The sequence below is a fragment of the Herpailurus yagouaroundi genome, unplaced genomic scaffold (assembly GCF_014898765.1).
Source record: "Herpailurus yagouaroundi ecotype Mexico unplaced genomic scaffold, PumYag 210, whole genome shotgun sequence".
Classification (NCBI taxonomy): Eukaryota; Metazoa; Chordata; class Mammalia; order Carnivora; family Felidae; genus Herpailurus; species Herpailurus yagouaroundi.
Genome location: NW_024412441.1, coordinates 19174618 through 19191459, shown reverse-complemented (window position 1 = coordinate 19191459; position 16842 = coordinate 19174618). Strand labels below are relative to the sequence as shown.

General features: G+C 37.5%; 1 protein-coding gene across 3 annotated transcripts in view; it reads right to left on the bottom strand.

Moving 5' to 3' along the window:
• MRPL30 (mitochondrial ribosomal protein L30) overlaps positions 1-16833 on the bottom strand; it is a 22549-nt gene extending 5716 nt beyond the window's left edge. The window contains exons 1-8 of one of the 3 annotated variants that reach the window (XR_005784264.1): positions 16729-16833; positions 12464-12541; positions 10729-10809; positions 6696-6842; positions 6392-6465; positions 6154-6313; positions 3738-3847; positions 2249-2433 (exon numbers count right to left, since the gene is read on the bottom strand). Coding sequence is in view for 2 of the 3 variants with exons in the window: in XM_040454011.1 (XP_040309945.1) it covers positions 6181-6313; positions 6392-6465; positions 6696-6842; positions 10729-10809; positions 12464-12541; positions 16729-16800 (585 nt within the window). In the remaining variant the exon portion in view is untranslated. Of the gene's footprint in view, positions 1-2248; positions 2434-3737; positions 3848-3999; positions 4566-6076; positions 6314-6391; positions 6466-6695; positions 6843-10728; positions 10810-12463; positions 12542-16728 lie in introns of those variants that run through there. The other 2 variants (XM_040454011.1, XM_040454010.1) reach the window with 2 other exon arrangements.
• Positions 16834-16842: the final 9 nt, after the last annotated feature.

Here is a 16842-nt window from a genome sequence, read left to right as displayed (position 1 = left end):
CCAGGCGCCCCAAAATGACTGCATTTCTAATAGAGGAATGTCAGACTCCCTAACAGTGATGGGAGGGAGTTTTTGGCTGAGGGGCCTTTCCAAGTCCTATTCTATATTTCATCCTATGGAAAGGTAGTTTCTTGCATTGTACTAAGTTGAAACATGGGATTCAGGCAGATTTTACCAAATTAGTATTGTAAATAAGAAAATGCCTTAATAAAGGAACCAGTCCCTGTCAGTGTCTCTGAGACCCTCTCTAAGAACTCCAGTATCTCTGAACCAGAGAACAAGGCAATAAATGAGATGTGGATCTTAGTGACAAAGTGTCATGGGGGACAAGTTTGAACAAAAGTAGTAACTCCTCAAACCTGAGATGAGAAAGAAAAACACAGGATTTCTTTAACCTCAGGGAAAAGAGTAGGACGAGCATGACTACAGACAGACTAAACAGACAGAGAATTTAATAAATACAATGGAAAAATAATTTAACATCCCAACAGGAATGTATTTAGGGTCCATGCTGTCAGAGGGCTGGTCCTTTTGTCTAAATTTCTTAGATTAATGCATGACACCACAGACTCATAGGAGAGAGGTAATAGGGTTTTGAGTGTTGCAGTATTGGACAGTGATGTATAAAGAGACAGAAACAACACTTCATACGTCAGGGGACTCGCCAAAAAATACCAAGTTAGTTGTCAATGGAAGAGTCTGTACTATTTAAGTGTAGTAGAGACCCTAGAACCAAATCAACTGAAGCTTTCACACTTTTGTTGCAGCTACAGTTCTTAACAAGGTGGATGTATATATCTTGGCTACTGATACAACAAGATTAAATATAGCAATGGGCCTCTGATGATTTCCATTTAATTAAATCAGTTCCCTAATGCTTGTTCAGATTTGTAATGAAAGGAAAGGGGGTGGAGACAGGGGAGCATTTGTGAATCTAGAATAATGGAAACAATCTTTTGGAAGGTAGTTATTGTATCGTTGTGTCCAATCATATTTCTTTTAACTTGAAAAAATGTATATTCATTAAAAGATACTTAATAGACTTTACTTATATGTAATTAATCTAGAGAGATCAACTCTTTCTAAGTTGTCAGATTTCTGTCAATACTAAGTTTGGTAGACAAAAATGCTCATAATCATTTTGAACTCAAGTTTGGAGAATTTTTAGACAGTCATCCCTACTGCTTTTACTTTTATGTGGTGAACAGCAAATCTCTGTTATCTGATGGCCACTTTAGAAAACCCATAGGCAGGGGCACCTGGGTGGCTCAGCTGGTTGAGTGCCCAACTTCAGCTCAGGTCACGATCTCGCAGTTCGTGAGTTTGAGCCCCACGTCAGGCTCTGTACTGACAGCTCAGAGCCTGGAGTGTGCTTCAGATTCTGTCCCCCCCCTCTCTCTGCCCACCCCTACTTGTGCTCTGTCTCTCTCTTTCAAAAATGAATAAACATAAAAAAAAAATTAAAAAAAGAAAGAAAATCCATAGACAGTTTAAGAATAAAATACATCTTAATAATTATACTGTTTCAAATTTGGGTATGACTTTGGGAAAGGCAAAATCAAGAATAGTTTTGAGAGAGGACAAGATATGTGCTAAGTATCTAAATTAGGAAAAAGGGGTGCCTGGGTGGCTCAGTCAGTTTAGCAACAGACTCTTGGTTTCGGCTCTGGTCATGATCTTGCAGTTTTGTGAGTTCGAGCCCCACATTGGGCTCCGAGCTGGCAGTGCGAAACCTGCTTGGGATTCTCTCTCCCCCCCTCTCCCTACCCCTCCCCTACTTGTGCTATCTCTGCCTCTCTCAAAATAAATAAATTTATTTAAAAAATAAAAAAAAATAAAATAGGAAATAATGATTCTCTAGACAAAAATACCTTGGTTTACTCAAACTTGATTTTTACCTTTATTTTACATTATTCATGCACAGATTGCAATAATTTGTTAATATACCTTTATATGTATTTAGGCGTGGACATTTATATTTAATAAACCTAAGTTTGTATCTATTGCTTTACAATAGAATTTGTCAGGGGCACCTGGCTGGCTCAGTCAGTTAAGTGTCCAACTCTTGGTATCAGCTCAGGTAATGATTTCATGGTCATGGGATCGAGCCCTGCCTCAGGCTCTATGCTGAGCTTAGAGCCTGCTTGGGATTCTTTCTCTGCTTCTCCTTTCTTTCTCTCAAAATAAATAAACTTAAAAAAAAAAAAGTATAATTTATAATTATATTAAATAAAAGATGTAGGAGTACCTGGGTGACTCAGTCAGTTGAACATGCAACTCTTGATTTCAGGCCATGATTTCATGATTTCACAGTTCATGATTTCCACGGTTCATTGAGCCCCAGTGTTGGGCCCCAGCACAGAGCCTGCTTGAGATTCTCTCTATCCCTCTCCTGCTCTCTCTTGTGTGAGCGCACACTCTCTCTCTCAAATACTTAAAAGAAAAAAAAAGTATACATATTAAATTTACCATCTTAATAAGGAGTAAATCATATTCATTATGCTACATACATATTTGTATTTCTCTGTAATTATTGTACCTGATTTATATTGTTTATAATATATAAGTGTTAACAATTAGTATAACATATAACATTCTTAACACTTTATATTATCTTTAACTTAAGTGGCCAACAAATTTTTTCTCCATACAATGAAGAAAATTAGAGAACAGAATATGAAGAATTATTCATCTATTAAAAAAATTTTTTTTAATGTTTATTTATTTGAGAGAGACAGATAGCATGAGGGAGGGAGGGGCAGAGAGTGGGAGACACAGAATCTGAAGCTAGCTCCAGGGTCTGAGCTATCAGCACAGAACCTCTTGTGGGGCTCGAACTCATGAACCATGAGATCATGACCTGAGCCGAAGTCTGACACTTAACCCACTGAGCCACCCAGGAGCCCCAAGAGAGAAAAGTTTAGATGCAGAAAAGTTTTGATGTATATACATATATAAAGAGTGACAGATGGTTTAGACAGTAACTTGGACCCTTGAAAATTTTATCAAGCTGTGTGATCAAAAAAACCAGTACTTGTTACTCCTGGAAGTTTGGGAAGGAGAGGATACCACCTGTATTAAGCAAAATTATCTCTTTTTTTTTTTTATTAAATTTTTTTTTTGAACGTTTATTTATTTTTGGGACAGAGAGAGACAAAGCGTGAACGGGGGAGGGGCAGAGAGAGAGGGAGACACAGAATCCGAAGCAGGCTCCAGGCCCTGAGCCATCAGCACAGAGCCCGACGCGGGGCTCGAACTCACGGACCACGAGATCGTGACCTGGCTGAAGTCGGACGCTTAACCGACTGCGCCACCCAGGCGCCCCAAAATTATCTCTTTTTTAGAAAAACAGGACAAATAATCTCTTCATGGGATTTCTTCGTTTTTTTTGTTGTAAGGTACCTCCTAAATGCACCATCTTATTTGTGTCAAAAGCTCCTCAAAATGGCCAGTGCAATTCCACTTGGTGGAACTGCTCTTGGTGAAACTGTGCTAGTTAAGATGCTAAGTATTAGTATTGCGATGACAAAAGATGCCCCTGGAAGAGGTGCAATTTTAGATTGAGAAGATGTCAAGAGAACTGGAATGGTCCTTAAAAGTAGTGCTAGCGCTCAGGTAACTTCTCGGAGACCCAAAGACAAAACTAAGCAAGAAGTCCTTAAAAGGTTTTGAAATGATATGAAGCAAAGGAATGACAATATGGGGATTTCCATGGGTCTACTTGGGGATGGACTTACCATGCTTGCAGGTAATCTTTAAGGAGGCCCCCAGGATCCTTGCCTCTTGGCAGTCATACATTTGTGTAATTCCCCTCTTCCTTGAGTTTGGCTGGACTTATGGCTTGCTTCTAACCAATGGAATGCAACAAAGGTGATGGAATGTACATGACTGCATTTGCATGATTACCTAAGAGTATAGCACATGATGAGGTTTTTGGAGGTGTTAGTGGGGTTCACAGGGTCCGGAGTCCATGGCCAAGAAAGAATTCTTGAAGACATCTTTGGTGCAAAAAGGTGATTTTATTTAAGCACCCTGCCCTGGACGATGAGGAAAGACTGATTATATACTATGGGGTTGGGGGAGGTAAAGTCCAGGGGAAGTTTCCAGGGAGATTTTCATATGCTAAAGACTCACAGGACACTGGAGGCCTAGCTACTGTCAAGCTAAGGCTGTTTTTCCTTCTAGCAAAACATTAAGACAGTAGGGTGTTCCTAAAAAAACATTTTACTCTGCCAGCCTCAAGGATTTGTCAATGGGCTGCATGTTACAAGGGAATGGAGTTCTAGCTGCCATTTCCTTCTGCCTTTGTTTCCCACTGTGGAGGGCTAGTGGAGACCTAGGTCCTGAAGGACTATGATCTCTATCAGTTAACCTTTTGTTTTCCACTTTCCTTTGTTCTTGGGCAGCCAGGAGTGCCTGAGGAGTATCACACATATCCCACCTGGTTGGGTTGTGGGGGGTGTTTGTGGTCTGTCAGCTTGCCTTGTGCTCCCTCATTAGCACACATCTTGCTAGTTTCTCTCTTCAACACTGACTGCCTTTGAAGAAACAACTTGCCATGAATCCTACAATCACAAGCAAATGATAAGAGAGAGCTTGGAAGCAGATCCTTTCCCAGTCAAGGCTGAGGAGAACTCAGCCTTGTGAGACTGTAAGTGACTAAGCCCAGCTAAGCCCAGACTTCTGACCCACAGAAACAGTGGGATAATTAAGTGTGTGTTGCTTTAAGCAACTGGGTTTGTGGTAATTAGTTACACAGCAATAGAAAACTAATGCACTAGCTTATAGCCATGTGCGCCTTATACTTTTCTCCTTATTGACAATTTTATTTACAAATATTCAACAACATTTAGGTCCTTTTTTCTAGTCATGGACTGTTGAGGTTAAAATTACTTACCTAAACTTCATTAGAATCTTTGGGTAAAAATTAACCAATGTTCTTTTCCCCATTGTAAACATTAATATTAGTATAGTGAAAGAGATGGCAATAAATTAGCAGGGACCAGCTTTTATTAACACAGCTATCCTCAAACCACCTCCAGCAAGGACACATTTTGTTGTAGCATACAGGTTTCTCTCCAACTAGAATGAGCTCTCTGAAGTAAGTGTCTTCTGGCTTTAAGGTCTCCTCCAGGCCTTACATATACTAGATATTTCATAATTGTTGAATTGAAACTGTAATTGCATTCAAGCTTAGTAATTAATGATATCTGGCTCATTTCAGGTAGCAATTCTGAATGCTCTAAAACATCAAGACCTATGACAGGATGAATACTACATAATATGAATACTGTCATAATTATGAGTAGTATGCCAATGTTATTGTTGCCCAAACTAAACCTCACAAAAGACAAAGGGAAATAGGCAACTAGAATTCAGAGATTCTTCACCATCATCTTTGATTAGCTGCCACAAAACTTCCCACTATTGAACCTGTCCTACAATTCTTACTTCTCCCAACCCCTCCAGGTATCTGAAATAGGAAAAAAAAAAAAAAAAAAGGAAATAAAACAATTCTCCCTAAAAGATTTCTCCCGTCTTTCTCATCTTTTAAATATTACCTCAACCGTTGGCAGAGGTTTCTTAGGAACTCAAAGAACATCAATAAAATTTGGGCCAATTTAGATTTATAATTAGAAAAAGATACTATTTTTGGTATTAAATTTAAGAATAAAATGCAGCCAACTCTACATATATACTTATAGACACTAAAGCACAAAGCAGTCAATCTAGCTACACCCAATGTTTAATGACTGTGGCCGAATCTCTGTTCTCTAGCAAGAGACTAAACTCCTGATGGGCAGGGACTGCTCATCTGGTCTGCTGTGCATTTCCCCAACACGTAACACACTGCTCACTCAAAGGGACACTCGAGGAATTTGTTGCGTTCAATTAAAAGAGAAAACAATATTTTAAACAAGTCAATGGTGACTGCTAAGGTGACATCTGAACCCAGATGTTTAAACAATACCACTCCAGCCCATTCTGCAGTGAAACTATCAGACAGAAAAGAGAGTTAAATCAAATACCAGCACTGAAACTTCCAAGCCTATACAAGGAAGAAATCACACCATGGTTAGCCAGTGAAAATGACTAGAATTTAAAATATATTTTAATGAGAACACTTTCTATCTTTAAATAAAAATGATTTACATTTTTAAATATGAAACTGCTCTGGCATTAGGACTTAACTGCTTCCTGATCTACAGGGTTTAGATGCCACCGCACCACTAATTCCCCAGTGCTCTTGAGACACGTGTTAGACATGTCCTCTTCCGCTGGAAGTCCTTGTGGCAACTTCAGGGGCTGGATTCTGTGACATAAGAAAATGCTTTTAGAATTACACTAGGTAATACATTTTTTTAAATAGCTGAAGTAACAAACAACAAACCTTATCAAATGTTTAACCACTTTCAGTTTTGCATTCACTGAAGGTATATTCTTGTGAACTTGAGGAGTATGTGCCTATAAACAAAGGAAACAGGGTTATGGATCCATTTCAAAGCAGATGGTCCCATGTTACAGTGAAATGTTAAGGTGAAACCCATTTTGTCTGAATCAAATTTTCAAATAAATTACACTAAATAATACATTTAAATGAGTGAAGTAATAAAAATGTACCTTAAAGTTTAAAAATTATAAAATTTAAAGCAAATTTAAACAACTAACTTAAGAGGACTTAAACAGCTGCTTACTTTTTCTAATCCAAGCATCTTTATTATATCTTTTTCCCAATATGGACGTCTTTTTGTACTCTTTATTCTGGTAACAATATGCAGTTTATGAGGGTGCTGTGGATCCCCACCATATTTTTCATGATCTGCAGGTGAAGGCTGAAATACCTAGGAAAGAATTATAAATGGTAAGTTTTCAATTACACAGTTTCTATGTATTTCCTTTTCCTTTCTTAACCACCCCCCAAAATCTACATAACGATCTCATCCCCAATCCTTCTGAAATCCTCATCTTCAAACTGATTATTCAGACAAAGTCTAAGGATTGCATACTCTGAAAAAAAAAAAATCACACAGGCAAAGACTGTTTTGTTTTGTTTTAAGAGCAAAGCGGGAGTAACCAAAGGACATTAAAGAGTTCAAATGCCAGGAGACTGTATTAGCACCAGATAAGCAGGGCACAGTAGCATCCCTCCACCCCATTCAGGCAGGGCATCAAAGATAAGCTTACAATGACAACACGTGAGTATGTGTTAGTACAAATGACTGCCTACAAAGGGTCAGAAACAGCTCAAGAGAGCTGACATTAATACTGATTCTCTAAAAAATCAAAAGGTTCTAGTAAGCTATCACACAAAAAACTTCCCTGAGTATATAAAATGTACTAAATAAAGAGGTACATGGTAATACTATTTGTAATAATGAAAAATTTAAAGGCCACATCCATGTTCCTCGTAGAATAACTAAATGGAATTACAAGGCATACATTTGAATTAAAACTAGTACAAAATAATAAAACCAGTAATATATGATACAACTGAATAAATTATGATGTATCCCATGGGATACAATGCTGCCATAAAAACCAATAAGGTTAACTATCTTAGCAGCTACTAACATTGAAGGATGGCCATAATACATTCTTGAGAAAAAAATAATTCCACACCACTATGTGTAGTAGGATCTCATATTTGTTTCATCTGTACCAAGTACATGAGTGTGTACACAGGATACACTACATAACGACTAATTCTAAGAATCATGTAATATACATATGTGCATATACATACACTTATATATGTATAAAGGTCTCAAAGACATTAGATCGAGTCATATCACCTCTGGGAAATCAGACCAAGGAAGGACATGGACACACGGACACACACACATGGTGGCACTTTGATCAAAAAGGGTATTATTTAATTATAAAATAATATTGTAGAAACTTATCTGCTGAGAGGTTCACATTATATTGCTAAATGAAGACAGCAGCTAAAGAAGCATTTTACATGAGATGATTCACATCTTTAAAAACATATAACAGAAAAGGATATGGAAGCTGTCTCCAGGTGGTGGGATTAAGGGTGTCTTTTTGCTCTTTTTGCTCATTTGTATTTTCTAGGGGTTTTGAAGAGATGCAGGGTGAGAAGAATGGTGGTAAACAGAGGATGGGGCAGGCATGCTGAAGAAAAACAAAGATTTAAAGAAACAGTGTAAAGAGCACAAAATATCTGGGAAAACCAAGGGTAAATGTGTGGCTCAAGTAGAAAAAAAACAGAAAGCAATGTAGAGGATGAAGTTAAATTGCTCAACCGTGCTGGGCCTTCAGAAACTTCCAGAAGGGATACAGAGCTCTTGAAGACTTGAAGCAATATGACTACAATTTTAAGGGACTCAGAAAGAATATACTTGTAAGAGGACAAAATGAAGTGGGAATGGGAGACTGGTACCAGGAAACTTGCAGCCCTGGTTTAAGAGCCTGAACTACAGTAGCTGCAACAGAAAAGGGACTCATTTGGGGACTCTGGACAGTAAAATAGATGCATTTGTGGTGAATGGAGGAAATGGAGGGGTTGAGATGGACACATCTCCACCCTGATTTGGGAAATCAGATAAAGGATGGTAGCATTAACTGATATAACTAATACAGGACGAGCATCCTATTTCATTTGGTTGTTTGGAGGGGAAGTAAGACAAGTTTGATTCTAAATATGCTTAACCTGAAATACCTCTGCATTATCCACAAGGCAGGGTCTAGGAACATGTGAGAATAAAGGAATAAGTTCAGGAGATAGGCATGGGCTGGAGATACACATCTCAGAATCATTTCCATGAAGTTTGAATTTTCATATTTGCTACAGCTGACAATCAAAATCAATGCCTTACACATTTTAAAGGAATGCTAACGTCTGTATCTATCCTTTTATTCTAGAACTTTACAGACTAAGAAACACGAAAAGATACAAGACAATACAGTTGTGGAAAGGATAGCAGCAGCAAAGCCATGACTTGAAAAATAAAGAGGTTTCTGATATAAGAACATCAAGCATATTAAAGGTGTCAAAATAGTCAATGGTAACACTATTTTATCTTTAAAAAAAATCAAAGGAGAATGGTAGTTGTCAGGGGCTGGGGAAAAGAGATTGGGGAGTTATTATTTAATGGGTACAGAGTTCCAGTTTTGTAAGATGAAGAGTTCTGGAGATGGATGGTGTGAGGACTGCACAACAATATGAATGTATTTAATAACACTGTAACGTACACTTAAAAATGGTTGAGACAGTACACTGTATATATATTTTGCTGCAATACAAAAAACTGGGGGAAAAAAAACACAAAAAAACCCAGACTTTAAAAACTAAATGTAGTCTTTTCCATATATTCCATCAACTGCATAACTGCATTCTTAGGTACTTACCTCAAATGAGTTGAAAACTTATGTCCCCACAAGAACTTGCACACAAATGTTTACAGCAGCTTTATTCACTACTGTCAAGAACTGGAAACAATTAAGATGTCCTTCAGGAGATGAATGGCTAAACAAACTACAGTATATCCATAAAGCCAAATATTATTTGTAATAAAAAGAAATGAACTGCATAGCCACACAACTCAGGTTATAAAAATGCAACTTTCATTATTTCCAGAAACTTGTTTGATTTCTGAGTCCCCAGCCACTTGAATGGAAAATAACTTGATCTTTCAAATTCGTGTTTTTCCTTAACTCTATCCAGATATGTTTTAGCTAACTCACAATTTATCATTCTTTTGACTAAGTATAGTTAACAAAAAGCTAGCAATCCTGGTGGCAAGATGTCAAGAAACCTTAACTGCATATTGCTAAGTGAACGAAGCCAGTCTGAAAGATTACATGTGCATCATTCCAACGATAAGGAATTCTGGAAAAGGCAAAACTATAAAAACAGGAAAAATATCAGTGGTTTCCAGGGGTTGGGAAATGAGAGGGAGGGATGAACAGGTGAGAACAGAGGATTTTTAGGGCAATGAAACTAGTTGTATGATTCCCTAATGACCCAGGACACTGTGCATTTGTCAAAAGCCACAGAATGTGTAACACTGATAGTAAACCCCGATCCAATCTAAGGACTTTAGTTAATAATAATCTGTCAATTCTGGTCCATCAATTCTAACAAATATGTACCAATACAAAATGTTAATTATAGGGTAACTATATATGTTGGGGGAGGGAGTATATGGGAACTCTCTGTACTTTCTGTTCAATTTTTCTATAAGCCGAAAACTGCTGTAAGAAATAAAGTCTATTCATTTAAACAAAATAAAACAGAAGTTAATAGGGGGCTTAGCCAGTGTTTTCCAAAAGTATGATATGTACACATAAGTATAGCAAAGAAAACGCAAAGATCCCAAGTTGCAATACTCAATATATAAAGTGAACACAAAGAAGCACAGAGACAGAGTCTGAGCCGGAGGAAGACCCACTGTTTTCCTGAGGATAATGGTGATATGAAAACACAAAATATTAAGGCAAAAATCATAAGCGGGAATAAACAGGTACTAAGATGATAAAACCCCACTACTTCAAAGGCCAGTGGCACATTAAAAAAAAAAAAAAAAGAATCATTACCTAGATAAATTCTACCATGTGTTATTTAAACTCTATACTACCATGGACATCCACAAATAATTCAATGTAAAAGTTTTCAATATTACACAAATAGGTACCATTTGAAAACATAACATGCTTAAAAAAATAGTAACGCTAACCCCCACCCCACCAAACCCTTGTTCTTACTTTATCTGGAATTCTTGACTTGGTAAATTTGTGACGAATCCAATCTGTACAAATGAGAGACTCCACACCTTTTGTTACAGTCTAAACATGACAGAAAACATTTTTTAAAAAACTCTGGCTAGTGCAGAAATCTATACTCACCAATTTTTAGGTGACAAAAGTCTGTTTTTATTTAACCTATAATTATCAAACCTTTATCTCAGCTCCTTAGCTGAATGAATACATCTCACCTTACCACTAACGTTATAAAGCAAAAAGCACATATAGACTTCTCTTTTTTTTTCAAGTTTTTATTTAAATTCCAGTTAACATTCAGTGTAATATCAGTTTCAGGTGTAGAATTTAGTGATTCCCACTTCCACAACACCCAGTGCTCATCACGACAGGTGCCCACCTTAGTACCCATCACCCATCTAGCCCATCCTCCCGCTCCCATCCCCTCCAGTAACCCTCAGTTTGTTCCCTATACTTAAGAGTCTGTTTTCTGGTTTGCCTCTCTTTTTTTCTTTTTTCTCCTATGTTCATCTGTTTTGTTTCTTAAATTCCATATATGAGTCAAATATAGACTTCTTGACCAGGGTGGGCAATATTTTTCTATAAAGGACAAGACAGGAAATATTTCCAGCTTTAGGGCTGTATGGTTTCCATTGTCAAGTCTCAACTCTGCCACTGTAAGGTAAAAGCAGCCACAAACAATATGTAAACAAATAGGCATGGCTATGTTCTAATAAAACTTGATTTACAAAAATAGGTGGACTGAATTTGACTTGCAGGCCGTAGTTTGCCAATGCCTGCTCTAGACAATGTGCAATAATTTACCTTCACCAATACAATGTAAAAGAAAAGGAGGTGCCAATTTTATTTCTAGTCCCTACAATGCCAACACTCCTAGTTTCTATTTCTTATTCCCTTTCTACAATCTTCCAGTCCTGTTGCTCTCAGTCTGCTAAAGAAAAAGGATTCACTGCCAATCCTTCCCATCAGGAAACTCCCCTCTGGATGGGCAATAATCATTCCTTTCATGCCCTCTCTGTCCTGCAGAGATCCACAAACAACTAGACAGTAAGTAGGAGTGAATGAGGGAGAGAAAGGAAAAACATGGGCTTCTAATCCTGGCTCTGTGCTCACCATTTGTGAGAAATGAGACACTTATCCTCTCAGAGAGTCAATTTCCTCAGCTATTTAAGAAGGAAATAATACTGATCACACAGGATTAATCTAAGGTTAAGGCAATGTACTGGCCAGCACCAATGTATGGCCAGCAGCAGGTCTGTATCTAGACTCTGGCCCTCATGAATGGGTTAGGCTGTACTGCTACAATTTCTGTAAGAAAGAATAGAAGGAATTACATGAAAATACAAACACTAGTGATCTCTGGGAGAGGGCTTTTCTTCTTTCTGCTCTTCCATATTTTTCTATGATTGGAAATATACTCTTTTCATAATTGAAGGGAAAAACCTAAAACTTTAAAAAGATTAAGGGGAATCAACAGTGGCCATTTTTTACCAGCATGTTTTCCAGGAAAAGATCTTTTGTGTTTTTAAATTTTTAGTGATAAAACAGCCGATCATAAATCATAAATAAAACTGCTCTTCAACATTAAAAAACACTATATAAAAAAAGGAACTTGTACAGTTTAACTTGCCTGTTTGTTTTGTTAATTACAAAAGAGAGAGAAATCACTCTTAAGGAATAAAAAAAGAGAGAAAGATGATACTTGAAAAGAAATACTTACTTGGAGTCCACCTGGGGGCTTCTGAACTATTGAGCGCAAAATCCCTGCCATGAGTGTGGTGACTGTTCTCTTCAAAGGCTATGACAAGCATAAAACAGATCCATGGGTCAAATATGTATTGGAAATGGACAGGTGCCTACTTACATATTATTAAAAACCTAAAGAAGTTAATTATGAACTTGACTGAAGTCTAACAGTAAAATCCTAGTTATTTTAATGCAATAAGACTAAGAAGTTATAATAAATGTTTTATTCAGAATTCAGCAAAACCATATGTAGCAATTATACATTAATCACATTCCATTTTTGCCAGATGAGTTAGAAACTAGGTTGATTCAACAAAAATGGGCAAAGAAATCACTACTACTTAATTTCTTCACCAAAGAGCACAGATAAAGAATGCTTTGTTATAAAATCACAAAATGAAAGGACTAGAAGGGACTGAAGAAATCTAGACTCCTAGAATGAGAATTGACAACCTTCTTTAAAAAAAAAAAAAAAAGAAAAAATGTTTATTTATGTATTTTGAGAGTGAGCAAGTAAGCTGGGGAGAGAGAGAGAGAGAATCACAAAAGCTCAACACGGAGCCCAGTGCGTGGCTGGATCCCAAAACCCTGGGATCATGACCTGAGCAATCAAGAGGTGGATGCTTCACTAACTGGGCCACCCAGGTGCCTCTAGAATTGACCACCTTAGCCTATGTATGTGGAAAATGAAAATTCATTCATATTGAAGGGCATCCACCTTCAATCCAATCCAATCCAATCAAAGGGCATCCAGCTTATCCAAGGAGCATATAGTTTGGAACCCAATTCTCGTAATTCCTACTCCAGTGCATTTTCACTAAATCATAATACCTTTCTGTTAAAAAGTAAACTATAACTTTCTTTCTTGAATACTTGTATTTTTAAACTATTCTTAATGAATATGCATTGCTTCTATGATGTAAAAAAGTCATGTTTATTTAGACAGGCAATAATTACAACCAATTATACTGATGTATACAAAAGCAGAAAGATAAGGTTTATGAACTACATGTACATTTTTCATAGGTTACTTAATTTGTGTGTTTCAATTCTTCTTCAAAAGGACAGAATATAATACCTACTTTCCAAATGAATCATTCTAAAAACACCTAAAACAGTTTTTAGTACATAGGAAGCCCTCAACAAATGGTAGCTTTTACTATTATGAAATTATTACAAAGTTGTAATAAGAATACCCTAACACACTAAAATTGGGTAAATGCTGTACTTCAGTGAATCCACCAGATTCTGGCTCACTCAAGCTCGTCAAGTCTTTCCTGTGATGTGGAAAAAACAATGAAGTTGTGGGAATCAACGCAAGATGTCCCATTAAAAGAGCCAAGACTTTTGAAAAATTCTCAGCAACTAAACCAGTCTCTCAAAATTAATTATGCATCAGTTTTAGAAGAGTCAACTACTAAATCCTTAATGCCATGAAAGCCAGAATTTTATCTTGTTCATTTTCTACTCTCAGCATCTAGCACAGCATCTGATGAACAGTAGGCACCCAGTGTTTGTTTATGAATGTTTGAATCAATTAATGGGTTAGAACTATGATCTGCTCAACTCAGAATTCAGAAGTATATCAAAATTTCATAACTCTCATTCAGACTTCAAAGATTACTATACAGCATAAGAATTTCTAGTTCAAATCAGTATCTAGTGCAAATCATCAGCCATTGCTTGGCTGGTTGTTTATATATATTTTGTATCGATGCTTCCTTAGAAGAGATGCTTATTTAATCCTCTGGCTCTGCAATCAAATAGGTAACGATAAATTATTTTCTCTACCATACTTCTTCCTCCTAAGTTAAACATTATATATTAACCCAATTCATTTGGCTTCACATTTTTTTACTTTTCTCTTATCATTTAGATTTCAGCAAAAGCCTCCTAAGGGGCCTTCCACTTTCCAGTCCAACTTCCATAAGCTCTCTTCTCCATAGCAGCAACCATTTCATTAAAATCCCAAATCAAATCATGTCAACTCCTCTTCCCCAAACATTCCAATCAATGAGCCAGGTTTCTCACTGTTGAAGTGAAAGGTAACATATAAGAGGAGAAAGCTAGAATAATCCATGTGATTCAATGATACAAGTTGAGAGTTTGAGCTCATGTTTAGCTTAATATAGATACTGATGGATATAGAAATAATCACAGGTATGAATGTATATATACATGGGTTAGCTCTGTTAGCTGAATGGCATCCCAGTAGCAACGAACACACTCAGCACCTGATCTTAGCATTCTCTAATAAAAGGAACCAGGGCTCCTTTGAGAAATGGCTAATCATAGGGCTACTGCAGTGAATATATTAAGATGAACCTGGAGCACTTTGTAGCACTAGAAACGAACTACTTAAAAACTCAAAATGATGGGAGTATGTCTTCAAATACCTGACTGTCTTAAAACTGTCAAAATCACCAAAAACAAGGAAAGTGAGAAACTGCCATAGTCAAGAGGAGCCTAAGGAGACATGACTACTAAGTAAATGGGGTAAAAGGACATCTGGTAAACACTAAGAAAATTCGAATGAAATATGGACTTTAGTTAGCAGTGTAATAATGCTGGTTCATCAATTTTAACAAATGTACCATACTAATGTAAGATGTTAATAAAAGGGGAAATAGGATGTGGGGTATATAGGAACTTTACTATTTTCACAACTTTTCTGTAAACCTAAAGTTATCCTAAAATAAAAAGCTTATTTATTAAAAAACCAAAACCTCCAATGTCTCAGAGCAATAGCCAGTCCGTAACCCCTACCTCTAGGACTTCGTCTCCAACTGCTCCCTTGCTCACTGGATACACACATTGACACCCTTACAGGTCCTAGAAGTTGCCAGGCAGACAAGCTCCTCTGGACTGACTGTTTTTTCTTCTGGAATGCTCCTGATATTTATATAGTTAGTTCCCTTATTGCTTCAATTTTTGGCTCAAATCTCTTCTTAGTGGGGTCTATCCTGATTCCATTGTTTAACATTTTGACCCCCCACAATTGTCAGCACTCCTCACTCCACTGGATTTTGTTTCCATAGCACTTCTCTTCTAACATAGTTTGTTAGGTTTGTTGCTTACTGTCTGTCTCCACCCAGTAACATGTTAACTCCGCAAGGACAATAAATTAAAAAAAAAAATTTTTTTTCTTGGTGTGCCCTATCTATTCACAGATGTATCCCAAGCATCTACCAAGAGCAGCACCTGTTGTGTAGTAGGTGCGTTATCAATTTCTGCTGAATTAAGTTTAATTTACAGACTTCAGAAGGTGTGACAGTGAAAAGTTGTAAGTTTTAATAAAAAATAAAGGTTAATGTTAACAATTATTCACACAACTCTTGGACCTTGAAGCAACTATACTGTCTTCTGTACAGTAGCTTTTCTTTTGCAAAAATAGGAAAACACATGCATCATGAGAAGTATGATCCCTTTTCCATTAAGAAAATGTCTGTGACTGTATACGTATACACAGAAAAACTCTGGAAAGCTATCAGTAAAATATAAACATACCCATGGGGGGAAGGCTACCAAGGTGATTTTCTACTTTTTGCCCCCAGTTAATATCCGAACAGTTTTAGACACCTACTTACTGACAAAAGGAAGGAAAACACTGAAAACGCACAACACAGAATTTTCCTTTCAATTAACCGATATCTCTGAACGCAAAAAATGTCTCTTTTAATTCCTAACGCCTAAAAAGTAACAGGCAGTCTTCATCCGCGCCTGTTGGCGAAAATATGCAAAACAGGCAGCTATGGGTAGGCGGCGATCAAAAACATGATTGCAAAATTACAGCTTTTAGTAAAATGGTAAATATTTTAACTGCAAACTCCCGAAGGTGTTGCCTTCAAAGATGCAATTAGCAAGCTTTTATCCTCATTAACAAAAAATTCAAGTTACGCGGATCCCCAGTGGGAAACCGAAATTAGTTATAAACAGAAGCACAAAAACTGCCAAAACAACCCTGAATTCCCTGCCCCACTAAACTATCTTGCCTAGGCGGGTCCAGAGCCGGGCTTAGCAAGCCGCGCGGCTCCGGAACTGGGAAACCGGATCCGCTCGACCATTGGCTTTTCGCGATCCCAAGGGACAGTGAACGGGCGCAAATTCATTTAGGTTATTACGACCCGCAAACTCAGAATCCAATAGGAAAATCAATCCACATCTCCACGGCGTTCCCAGGTACCCACTCCTGGCAAAAATGCAATATTCCTAAATATTCTTCAGCCTGACCTTACTCACCGAGGGGAAGCAGAGCAGACGGGTGCCCACGAAGCGCAACACACAAACCTGGCCGTCATATAGCGTACTCATAGTCAAGCCCGGCACTTTAGTTCCGGCCACGTCCCGCCCCTT